The sequence below is a fragment of the Aptenodytes patagonicus genome, chromosome 7, assembly GCF_965638725.1.
Source record: "Aptenodytes patagonicus chromosome 7, bAptPat1.pri.cur, whole genome shotgun sequence".
Classification (NCBI taxonomy): domain Eukaryota; kingdom Metazoa; phylum Chordata; class Aves; order Sphenisciformes; family Spheniscidae; genus Aptenodytes; species Aptenodytes patagonicus.
Genome location: NC_134955.1, coordinates 410,815 through 421,188, shown reverse-complemented (window position 1 = coordinate 421,188; position 10,374 = coordinate 410,815). Strand labels below are relative to the sequence as shown.

Genomic DNA, 10,374 nt, shown 5'->3' with positions numbered 1-10,374 from the left:
AATAATAATACACAAAACAAGTGATGCACAGTACAATTGCTCACCACCCGCCGACCGATGCCCAGCCAGTCCCCGAGCAGCGGCCCCCCTGGCCAGCTTTCCCCAGTTTATGTACTGAGCATGACGTCACATGGTATGGAATGTCCCTTTGGCCAGTTTGGCTGTGCCCCCTCCCAGCTTCTTGTGCACCTCCAGCCTTCTCAGTCAGTAGAGCATGGGAAGCTGAAAAGTCCTTGGCTAGTGTAAGCATTACCTAGCAACAACTAAAACATCGGTGTGTTATCAACTTTGTTCTCATCCTAAATCCAAAACACTGTACCAGCTACTAGAAAAGAAATTAACTCTATCCCTGCCAAAACCAGGACATGGGGTAACAGAAATACTGAGCTACACAGAAAATCCTGAGTGATCGGGCTAGCAAGGGTTATCTCTTGCTCCAAAACACGACCTGCTAGCCTAAACCCGAGCCCTGCCCGCCTGGTATTTCTCCACCTCTTCCCTTACAGCCCTCCAGTGCTGGCTGGGGCCACCCCCTTCTCCCTGCAACTGCAGACAGAAGGGGGGGTTTTGCCTGCAGCAGAGAGCAGGGGTTACATCCCACGGCTGGACCGGTGTCGCAGCCAGCACTGCGACTTTTCTAATACGTGCGCATTCCCGGCCTCTTAGCTTTGCTCTCTGCCGGGTCTACCTTTAGCGATTCGTTTACTGACTTGAGGCAGAGTTATCTGTGCTTAAGGAACAAAGTCTTTGTTCATTGCTGCCCAGGAATGATAACGTGCCCTCAAACACTTCACTCGACTCGTGCCCTCAAACACTTCACTCGACTCTTCACTCGGCATCGAAACAGCCCTTTGATGCCCCGTGAGACTCCCCACACATGTTACGTCAGGCCCATGCAGCCTCGCCGAGCTGGGTTTGCAAATGTATGGGCAAAAAGCTTTTCTCTTAATTTTTCCTAATTTCAGTTAATGAGGAAGGCAGTAGCACGGGACAGGTGACCGCAGCTCAGTTTCCAGCTTTTTTATGCTCCTTGTAAACTCCAGGGCAAATCCACTAGCGCGTTTCAAAGCGTTAAGAATATTTTTTCTTTCTAAGAACTGGAAACTTTTAACCGGTTTGTAAGTTTAACCTCAAGCTCCACCCTTTCATCCCCTCTATAAAATGGCAATAGGTGCCTCCCTGTGCTGGAGGTGAATTGTGGGGATAAACTGAATGAAACGTGGGACCTACAAGGGTGCCACAGCGTGAACGTGTGTGTGTGTGCACATGTAACAGCTGTGACAGCCACCCCGCTAACTCAGAAAGACGCAGATAAGCAAACACGAGCACCACAGGTCAGGAACAACTATTTCATTAGGGCTGATTTGTCTTGTTCTGTAATTAAAAGTCAGACTGGCCCAAGCCCCTGCTGTGGCTAGAGCCATGCCGCTGTAAGAAGCCTGGGCAGCGATGCTCCTTCCTGTGATGAAATCAGTTCTTGCTGTATAAAGCGCCGCGAACGCTGCACGTGTCGCAAGAGCCCACATCGCTTTCAGCTCGCTTGAAAGGTCAGAGCAGCCACGCACCTGGAGAGTCCTCAGCCCCGATTTAAGAGCAAAAAGCCAGCGCCCGCTGTGCCTCCTCGGAGTGGAGCAGGGATTGTGATTAAAGGTCTGTTACTAGGTGGCACCTCATCCTCCAGCAATATTCTAGTTTCTGGAACTTGGAAGCGAACCCTGGTTTCATATTGTATCGATGGCCTTGGAACACAGTCACCTGGCAGCTCTAAGTAGCTTAAATTTCATTAGCTTCAAGCTGTTAAATGTTTCAAGAATTGGCTATTAGCAAGCTCACACTACACAGTAATTTTCATTCACCTGCTGGTTTGCAGGGAGCCATTCGTGCCGCAGCAGCGTGCGCTCACCTCGGGCTGGGGTGCAGCAGCAGGCAGGACGGGGCCACAAGCCCCGGCGTGGCGCAGGGTCCGAAGGCGACGGCCTCAGCTCAAGAGGATTTTGACAGGGGATTCAGATGCAGAGCCAGGGGAGAGCCGCCTCCTTCCCCAGACACGTTGACCCCAGCCACTGCCCCCCTGGCAGGACACAGCTCTGTCGACGCACAGGGCAGGGTCACAGCTGTTTCGCTGCTGAAGCCGTAACGCTGTCAGAGTCCCCCGAGGGTCCCACCACAGGCACTTCCAGGAGGTGGTGGGTCCGTAGGGGCTGTGCCCCGCGGCTGAAGCCAGTCGCAGACAGCAGGTGACTCTTCTGCAGGTGACGTGCCTGCGTCAGTACTGCAGAGAAAGGCACCGGGGTTAACTCAGCCTCAAAACTTCACTCCCAAGAATCTGGAAAGCCACTATCTAGCAGGGAACTGGAATGAGCCGTGATCTCAGCCCTACAGCTTGTTTTGTCCTTTTGCCGCTGCAACCAAGACCGCCTCCACTCCTTCCTGCTACCCACAGGAATAACTCTGATGGACAAGAAAGGTTTTATCAGCTCCCAATTTGCTACCAAGCCTCCTCACGCCCTTGCCATCCCCAGGACCTGGGCCTGTTCCTTGGGATCCTTTATCATCCCACAAAGCCAACTGGTTTACGCTGGCTTTCGCAGCCCGTGCATCAAAGTGACGGCGGTATCGTGGACGGCAGAGAAGCCCTCCCCGAAAGAGCTGCTTAAATGGCTGCTACCCTGAACATGGACACAGCTGCCTCGCTGGAGGGCACAGGACCAAGGGGCCATTCCCAGAGCACCAGCGCTCCAACGCGGTTCCCTCTACCCCTTCCCCCCCCCCAACAGGTCAACAGCACCAGTGTTTTACATAATAACCAATAAGGATTCGGAGCGGAGGATGTTTCTCCACGTGAACAGGCCCACAGACCTACCCGCGACCTGCACCTCTGTGTGTGTTTGTATACCCATAAAAAAATACATATATACACCTCACCCAGGGACAAGGGGCCCTAACGAGACGAACACCAGCTGTACACGAGCCCAAGCGCACTTCGCCAGCGCTTGTCTCCCTCGCCCCCAAGCTTTTCCCTCAGGGGGTGGGAGAGGCCCCGACGCCGCGCTGACCCGGCGTTATTCAGCCCCCGGCGCCCCGCGTTTCCACGCCCGGGGTGAAGCCCGGCAGCTCCCCGGCGCGGGCGGTGCGGCGGCCCAGGAGCCCGGCCCCGGCCCCGCCTCGCCGCCGGCAGCAGAGAACGGCGGCTCGCTGAGGGGAGCGCCGCCATCTTCGCGCCGCGCGGGGCATGCTGGGAGCGGTAGTGCCGCGGGCGCAGCCGCGGGGGGGAGCCCGGCGGCGGCGGGACTACAATACCCGGCGTGCACCGCGCGCGGGCACCCCCCCGCTTCCGGCCCGGCGGCGGGCAGTTGCCATGGAAACAGCTGGGCGCCGGCCCGAGGGGGCGGGCGGGAGCACACCGGGAGCCCCGGCCCGGGCTCTTCAACCGGGCTGCGAGAGGGCTTCGCTGAAAGGAAATAAAAATAAATGAATAATTAGAAGCGAAAACACGGCGGGCAGGGCAGCGAGGAGGAGAAGGCGAAGGCGAAGTGTTCAGGGTGGGGGGGGCCTTGGCCACTGTCTCGCCCTGTCCCAGCGGCACGTGGCTGTGTTCAACCCCCGCGCCTGGGCGGGCGTTATTCCTTTTTTTTTTTTTTTTTTTTTTGCAAAGGGGGAGTTAGAACCATTTTTTTCCCAAGTCGGGGACTGTGGAAGGCTGAAGGAGCCCTTCCTGGCCTGTTCACCCACCCCAGCCTCAGTGGGGAGGTGTGAAAGCCGCCGCTGACGAGCCTGGCAAAGGTGCCAGGGCCCCGACACCATCCCCGAGCCTCTAATCCTGCTTGAGCTGGGGCCTCGCAGGAGGAAAATAGCCTCTTTTCTTCACTTTTTGGCCCCAAAGCACGTGCTGGCCAATGTTTTTGCGTTGCGGGTCAGGTCGGCGTTTCTCTTACGCTGGCCGAGGCTGGTTGCAGCGCCAGGCGTTGCCGCCGCTATGAATGCAGACCGTGCCTGGGGCGTGCTAGGGCTCTAATCACCTCCTCGGTAATTATTACAAGTGATCACTGGCTGTTCGCGAGCGGCCACGGCTGGGCCCGGTTCCCCGCGGCCAGCGCCAGCCAGAGGAGCCACCCCGCAGTACCGGTTTCAACTTGCAAAGCGGCTTTTAAAATCACGGAGGAGAAGGAAACGGACGGGAGACCCCAAGACACACACAGGCACAGCTGCCGGCTGCCCGGCCTCCCCCCACCTCCCTCCATCAGTAACTCACCTTAATGAAGCCTGAGAGTATCGAGTTTGCCGGTGCTCAGCAAATCGTGGCCCCAAAATGCAGGCTCTGCCCCAGGCTCTCCCCATGGTGTTGCATTGAACAGACACCCCCAAACCCCCCGGGCACACTCCAGTGCAAGCCCCCGGCTGCTACCGTGGCCCAGGGAGCCGGTATTACCGGTGGCAGCAGGTGCTGGGTGCGGGTTTCATCTTGCTCCGACGTCTCCATGGGCTTTTCCAGCCATGGAGAGCCAGGGGGGTTCCTCCTCAGCCCCGGGAGCCTTGTGCAACCTGCATGCGCCCGGCTCCCCGGGGGTGCTGGGCCAGCAGGCTGGGTGGGTTGCCTTCCCCCTCCTTTTTTTCCTCTTTGTGTTTTTCTTTTCCCCTCCCCTAAAGCCAGAGTTATTTATTTTTTTTTCCCCCACAGGTTCAGGTGGAGACGGAGGTGGAGCAGCGGGAAGGAGGGACAACCAACCCCTCCTGCAGGCCTGGCGCCTGGCGATTGGGGCGGTGGGAGAGCCCGGCGAAGGGCAGGAGCTGAACCGGGGAGGGGGGAAAATAATTAAATTGTTTAAAAAAAAAAAAGGAGAAAAAACAAGCACTGATCTGGCAGGTCCAGTCGGCTCGAGCGGCGCACGAGGGAGGCGACTGACAGGAAGCCTGTGGACGGGGCACCGGGGAAAGCTCCCAAGGTAAACGCAGCTCTCCTCCGCTTCCCTTTCCGCGTCGATGCCGTCTCGGCCAGGGTCAGCAGGGTTTTGCCCTCTCCCTGCAAGCCCTGCTGCTCTCCTCTGGCTCTCTGGCTCCGCTTGCTCCCCCGGCGTACGCAGACCTGCAGCTCCCCCGCCACGGTGCCTCCCTGCCCACCTTGCTTTCCCCGTGGCCGTGCTCCGGGGGGAATGCTGCAGCCCAACCATCGCCTACCACCGAACTGCGTCCGCACGGTCCTCTGCCGTGCTTGGAGCGCTGCAAAACCGGGGTGTCCCCAACCCCAAGACGTAGGAAATGGGAGCGTGCTGCTGCCCGTTAACCTGTGCTCCTCCCTCCCTCGCAGGCAGCAGCCCTGACACCCAGCTGCCCTTTGGGCATCCGTCGCCATTTCATGCCCCAGAGCAAAGGGGCCCTGGCTGGCTGCGCCTCTCCATGGGGCTGGGGAGGCGTTTAGGGCCTCTCTGAGTTCTCCAGCCAGTCTGCATCTTGTTGGGGCTTCCTTATTTCCAACCATCAGAGTGAAATGATTTACGAGCGACCCATCTGGGCAGGACCAAGCAGAGCCAGAGCATCCCCATCAGACAGAGAAAGCCCCACGCCACCCTGGTGTAGCATCCCCCATCCCCTTCCCTGTGCAAAAGCCGGGTGGGCTGGCTCATCTCCATCTCTTGCCTTTCTGTCCCTGGCCACGGAGAAACCCAGTTAATACTTTGGGTATAAATCGCTTTCCAGCTGCTCAGGCTGAACATGTTATAAGTGTCCCCCACGTACCTTGACCCACAGTTTCACCCCATGCCTGGCGCCAGGGCTGCTGTGCCAAAGGGAAGCAATGTGCCTCCATCGCTGTTCACGGCAGAGCAGTGCTGCAGACCTCCCCCCTTCCCGTTTCACACCAGCAGCAGAGAGACACAGTTTCCCCAGGGATAAGCCCAGCCTCAGCAGCCCTGCTGTTACCCAAAATCAGCGTGCAACCGAGCGTGATGAAGCTCTGGGGCAAAGAGGCAGCTGAGAGAGATTTTTATCCCTCCTGGCCCCAGCAGTTATGCTGGATGTGTTTACGGTCACGTTGCCGTGCAGAAACACCAGCAATGTGACGTCCTTGTTATTCCCACATCGGTCCCAGCGGACACACCGCCCGCATCGGGGGCTCTGCAGGTGTTTGGGGACGGGGGAGCCCGACCCTGCCACCGGGCTCTGCTTCGCCGTTCTCTCCCAGTGCCCCTTTGCACCGCTGTGATTTATCGGCGGGACATGGGGTGTCCTCCATGGGCCCCCTCTTCCCGCAGGGCTATTGCAGCGGCACTGCCACCGATTGCACAATGCCAGCCGGGGGCCAGTCCCCCCGCACCATCCTCGCACTCCCCGCGTGCATGGCACGTCGTGCGGCTATGCCTCTCCCCAGGCACGGCCACAGGATAGCAACGTGCCGAGCTTCCTAACGCGAGGGGAGCGCTGCACCCACTTTGCTTAGCCTAACGCTATGAGAGCTCACGAGATAGGAAGCCCGTGTTTCTATAAATAAACCGCCCCGCTGTTTAATTAGCAATTTCAGTGGGCACATCAGACTGGAAGCAGCACTGCAGCCAAGATGAGGTGTTGGTAGCATGGAGGTGGTCCCGCAGAGCCCCCCCAAAACGCAGCCGCGGGGGCAGCTCGCCGTGGTTTCATGGGGAAGTGTTGCACACCCCGTGGTTGAGCTACAACCATGGCTCGTTTCCCCTCACTGGCCTCTGGTTTGAGCCGAAGCCACATTTTTAACATCTTGCAGCCCCGAGTTGGTCATTAATCACCTCCCGCCTGTAAACTCACGGTCAGGAAAGCCAGGCTGCGAGTCGGTGCTGCGTGGGGAGGGCAGGCGACACACTGGCCACCAAGCCGTGGCCGGGACATGGCTTTGGCTTTACCCCAGAGTGACACCCGCCACCCCCCAGACCCAAATCGCTGTGGGGAGCGATGGGGACCGCTGGGACGCTCCCTGTGCCTGCCCGTCCTGGAGCAGCCAGCACTCAGGGAGCCGTTTCGGATCTATTCCAGGCCCAGCCCGCCCTGTGGCGGTGGCAGGTGGACTTTGCCCTCCCGGAAGACGCCGTGCCACAGGGGCCCCACCGTCACGGGTGGCCCGCTGGTGGTGCTGGCAGCTCCCCCGCACATCGCCTGAGCACACCATGGCAGGTAGGCTGCAAAATCGAAACTTTCACCTGTTTTTATCTGGGAAGGACCCCTTGCTCGCAGGCATGGCAGGGGGTCCAGCTTGCTGCTCCGGCTTTGCCTTGTAGGGCAGGCGAGGGTCTGTCCCAGCCCCGAAAACCAGCTCAGCCTGTTGCAAAACAGCATCAAGCTACCACTCTCTGCCAGACCCCCGCGGCAGAGCTTGTTTTTCCAGGGAAGCCGGGATGGCTATGACAGTTGCCGGCCCAGCCGGGAGCTGGATCAGCTTTCCTATCTGAAACCCTCTTCCTGCTGTGTCCCCAGACCGTTGCAGCGTGCCCCCCGAAATCCTCGTCCCAGCTGCCAACGAGACACTGGAGCTGGCGCTGGGGAGCCAGGTAGCACTGAACTGCACCGTGCGCTGGGTGGCCGCCGAGCGCTGCGAGCCCGTCCCCGTCTGGACCAAAGATGGGCAGTGGCTGGGCAGCAAGAGCAGCCAGGACACCGCCTGGTAAGGAGCCTGCCCTGGGGTATGTCCATCTGTCTGTCTGTCTGTCGGGGTGGGTTGCCGCATGTCATACCCATGGTGGCCTTATCTACCCCAGGTTTGCCCAAAATGCCTCAGAGTGGCTCCTCGCCAGCATCCTGCAGCTCAACCTCACGCATGATGCCGACTTTGGGGTGTTTGCCTGCTGGGTCAGCAACGCCACGGCCACCTTCACCCTGCGGCGAGTGGGTAGGGACATGCCAGGGACAGAGAAGGGACACCTCCAAGGAGGACCCACTTGCATAGGGCAGGAATGGCAGCCCCATGGGGATCAGCGCTGCCTCTCTTAGGGCAGCGTATCGCGGTGCAAACCTACACCAAACCCAGAAAACCTGGGCCAGGGGCCACCAGCCACGCTCACCGTGCCCTTCCCTGTCCTTGCAGAGGCGGCAGGGCACATGCCTGCGGTGCTGGCAGCCCTCCTGGTCCTGGCACTCCTGGTGCTTCTGGCCGGGCTCTATGTCCGATGCCGCCTAAGTGTGCTCCTCTGGTACCGGAACCACTACGGCGAGCTGGAGATCAACGGTGAGCTGCTGGAGAAGGGCACAGAGGTGGTGCCCCCTTGGGAAAAGCCTTTCCCGGGCCAGGGGCTTGCCGATGAGCAGAGCCCTCCCCGGCGTTACAACCCCCCTTTCCCCATGGCTCTCCCCAGACGGGAAGCTGTATGACGCCTACGTCTCCCACGCCACTGCCCCGGATGACCGAAAGTTTGTCCACTTCATCGTGAAGCCGCAGCTGGAAAACCGCTACGGCTACAAGCTCTTCCTGGACGAGCAAACCATCCTGCCCAACTCAGGTAGGCACCGGACCCACATGGGGTCGGGCAGAGGGGCGACACCAGCACCTGGGGGCTTGAAATCCCTCTGTCTGCAGAGCCGTCGGCCGACCTGATCATGAACGTGAGCCGATGCCGGCGCCTCATTGTGGTCCTCTCCGTCGCGTACCTGGAGCAAGAGTGGTGCAACAGCAGCTTCAGGTAGGAGCGGCTCCTGCCTGCTCCCAAGGGAGAGGAGCCGGTGGGTCCTTTGCCCTCCTGCCACGCGCCTGTCTCACAGGGAAGGGCTTTGGAGGCTGCTGGAGCTTTCCAAGAAACCCATCTTCATTGTCTTCGAGAGCCAGTACCGGGAGATCACCCACCCTGCCATCAGCCTGCTGAAGCAGCACCGGAGCACGGTGACCTTGCTGGTGTGGCGAGCTGGCTCCATGGTGAGAACTGAGCAGGAGCCCGTCCCACCAGCACCCCCATTTCTATCCCCAAGCACCCTGTTTTGTGTCAGCCTCCCCGTGATGCTCCAGGGCTGCTCCCTGTGCTTCTGTGCTCCTAAAAAGCAGGTTTGGGCACTCATCTTTTAGAGGCAGTTTTAAAAAAAACAACAGCAACAGCCCCAGATCTGGGTGCTTGCTCCCCAAACTTGTGCAATCAGGAGCCCCATGCCACGCCGGGGTCTCCCCAAGCCGAGGCGCCAGCGTGAAGCCTCAGCTTTCAGAGCGAAGCTTTGGTCCGTGGCTGCTGTGGCCATTTCAGGGCCAGGCTGGGACCTGGAGCTCTCGGGAGCATTTCAGCAGGTTGGGCCGGTTTCTCCACTGGAATGCGGGCACGCTGCCATGCTGGGAGCACAGCCTCGCCTTGGCTGAGCTCCCAGCACTGGGAAGAGTGAGCCGAGCCCCACAAAGCCTTCCCCAGCCCCGTGCAGGGCCGGGCTTGGCTTCATGGTGGTCCCAACACAGCTCATCTCCTCCCTGCACCACACAGACCCCATCATCGGACTTCTGGAAGGAGCTGTGCCTGGCCCTGCCCCGCAAGGTATCCTTCCAGGGGACCATGGGGGACCCGCAGACCCAGCTGCAGGAGGACAATGACCCCATGCTGATCCTGCACAGCAGCTACCTGGACAGCGGTGGAGACCTCCACCCAGATGGGGACCTCGGTACAGGTCCTTGTCCCCTGGGGGACAGCTTCTTCTCCTGGGGGGGACAGATGTGCACTAGAGGTCACCTTTGGGTTTTGCTTTGCCCTCCCGTGGTAGGCGGGCTGGGTTTAGCCCCTTCCCCACAGCCTAACACCCATCTCCCCGCTCCTTCCAGGCCTCCGAGGGTGCGTTTTCAGAAGCTCCCCGCCTCCCCGCATCGGCGGCCTCAGCTCTCCCATGGCTTCAGCTGCCGGCGCGACGGAGGACACACAGCGGCAGGACAGCCAGAGACCCGAGCTCGACATCTCGGACCTGGGATTGCGCAACTACGGCGCCCGCACGGACTTCTACTGCCTGGTGACGGAAGATGACATCTGAGTGGGGCCGCAGGCTGGCAAAGGCAACGTCCCACTTCCCTGCGGGGCCGCACGAACCCAGATCACGGCCAGAGGAGCCCGGGCTTTACGATGGGACCAAAGCCAAGGTCTCGGTGGGAAAGACAGGAGCTGGCTCCTTTTGGCAGCACGCTCTGTGGTGGAAAACCATCACCAGGGGACACCCCTGCCCATAGTGCCTGGGCACCCTTGGGTGCTGGGCCCCCCTCCCTCGCCGTGGGTGGCAGGGACATTTTTCCCGCGTGATGGACAAGCGTTGGGATGGGTGATGCTCTCTGAGAAGCAACGTGCCCCGGTCCCAGTGGCCCAGGGGCTGGGAAATGCCAGACGGGAGCGGCTGCAGCACCCTCTCTCCCACAGAAACCCCCATGGCAATAAAATGCTGCTGCTCCGAGTGGGTCTCGTCCATCTG

The 10,374-nt window shown here is 60.0% G+C and overlaps 1 protein-coding gene and 1 long non-coding RNA gene across 5 annotated transcripts; one reads left to right on the top strand and one right to left on the bottom strand.

The window, feature by feature from the left end:
* Nucleotides 1-1,335: 1,335 nt before the first annotated feature.
* LOC143163001 (uncharacterized) lies at nt 1,336-4,568 on the bottom strand. Of its 2 annotated transcripts, none has more exons than XR_012995826.1 (2): nt 4,253-4,568; nt 1,336-2,272 (listed from the first exon to the last, which is right to left on the bottom strand). It is a non-coding gene; the product is annotated as an uncharacterized LOC143163001 (long non-coding RNA). The 2 variants fall into 2 exon arrangements; XR_012995827.1 differs by lacking the exon at nt 4,253-4,568 and adding an exon at nt 2,926-3,179.
* A 185-nt stretch (nt 4,569-4,753) lies between these two features.
* Nucleotides 4,754-10,356, top strand: SIGIRR (single Ig and TIR domain containing). 3 transcript variants are annotated; one of them, XM_076343319.1, is made up of 10 exons: nt 4,754-4,943; nt 6,997-7,134; nt 7,435-7,621; nt 7,716-7,846; nt 8,042-8,182; nt 8,310-8,453; nt 8,531-8,633; nt 8,713-8,863; nt 9,411-9,585; nt 9,743-10,356. In XM_076343319.1, the coding sequence occupies exons 2-10, from the start codon at nt 7,128-7,130 to the stop codon at nt 9,943-9,945; spliced, it is 1,242 nt and encodes a 413-aa protein (XP_076199434.1). In that variant the 5' UTR covers nt 4,754-4,943; nt 6,997-7,127; the 3' UTR covers nt 9,946-10,356. The 3 variants fall into 3 exon arrangements, with proteins under 3 accessions (XP_076199434.1, XP_076199433.1, XP_076199435.1); XM_076343318.1 differs by having other exon boundaries at nt 9,411-9,591; XM_076343320.1 differs by lacking the exons at nt 4,754-4,943; nt 6,997-7,134 and having other exon boundaries at nt 7,503-7,640; nt 9,411-9,591.
* Nucleotides 10,357-10,374: the final 18 nt, after the last annotated feature.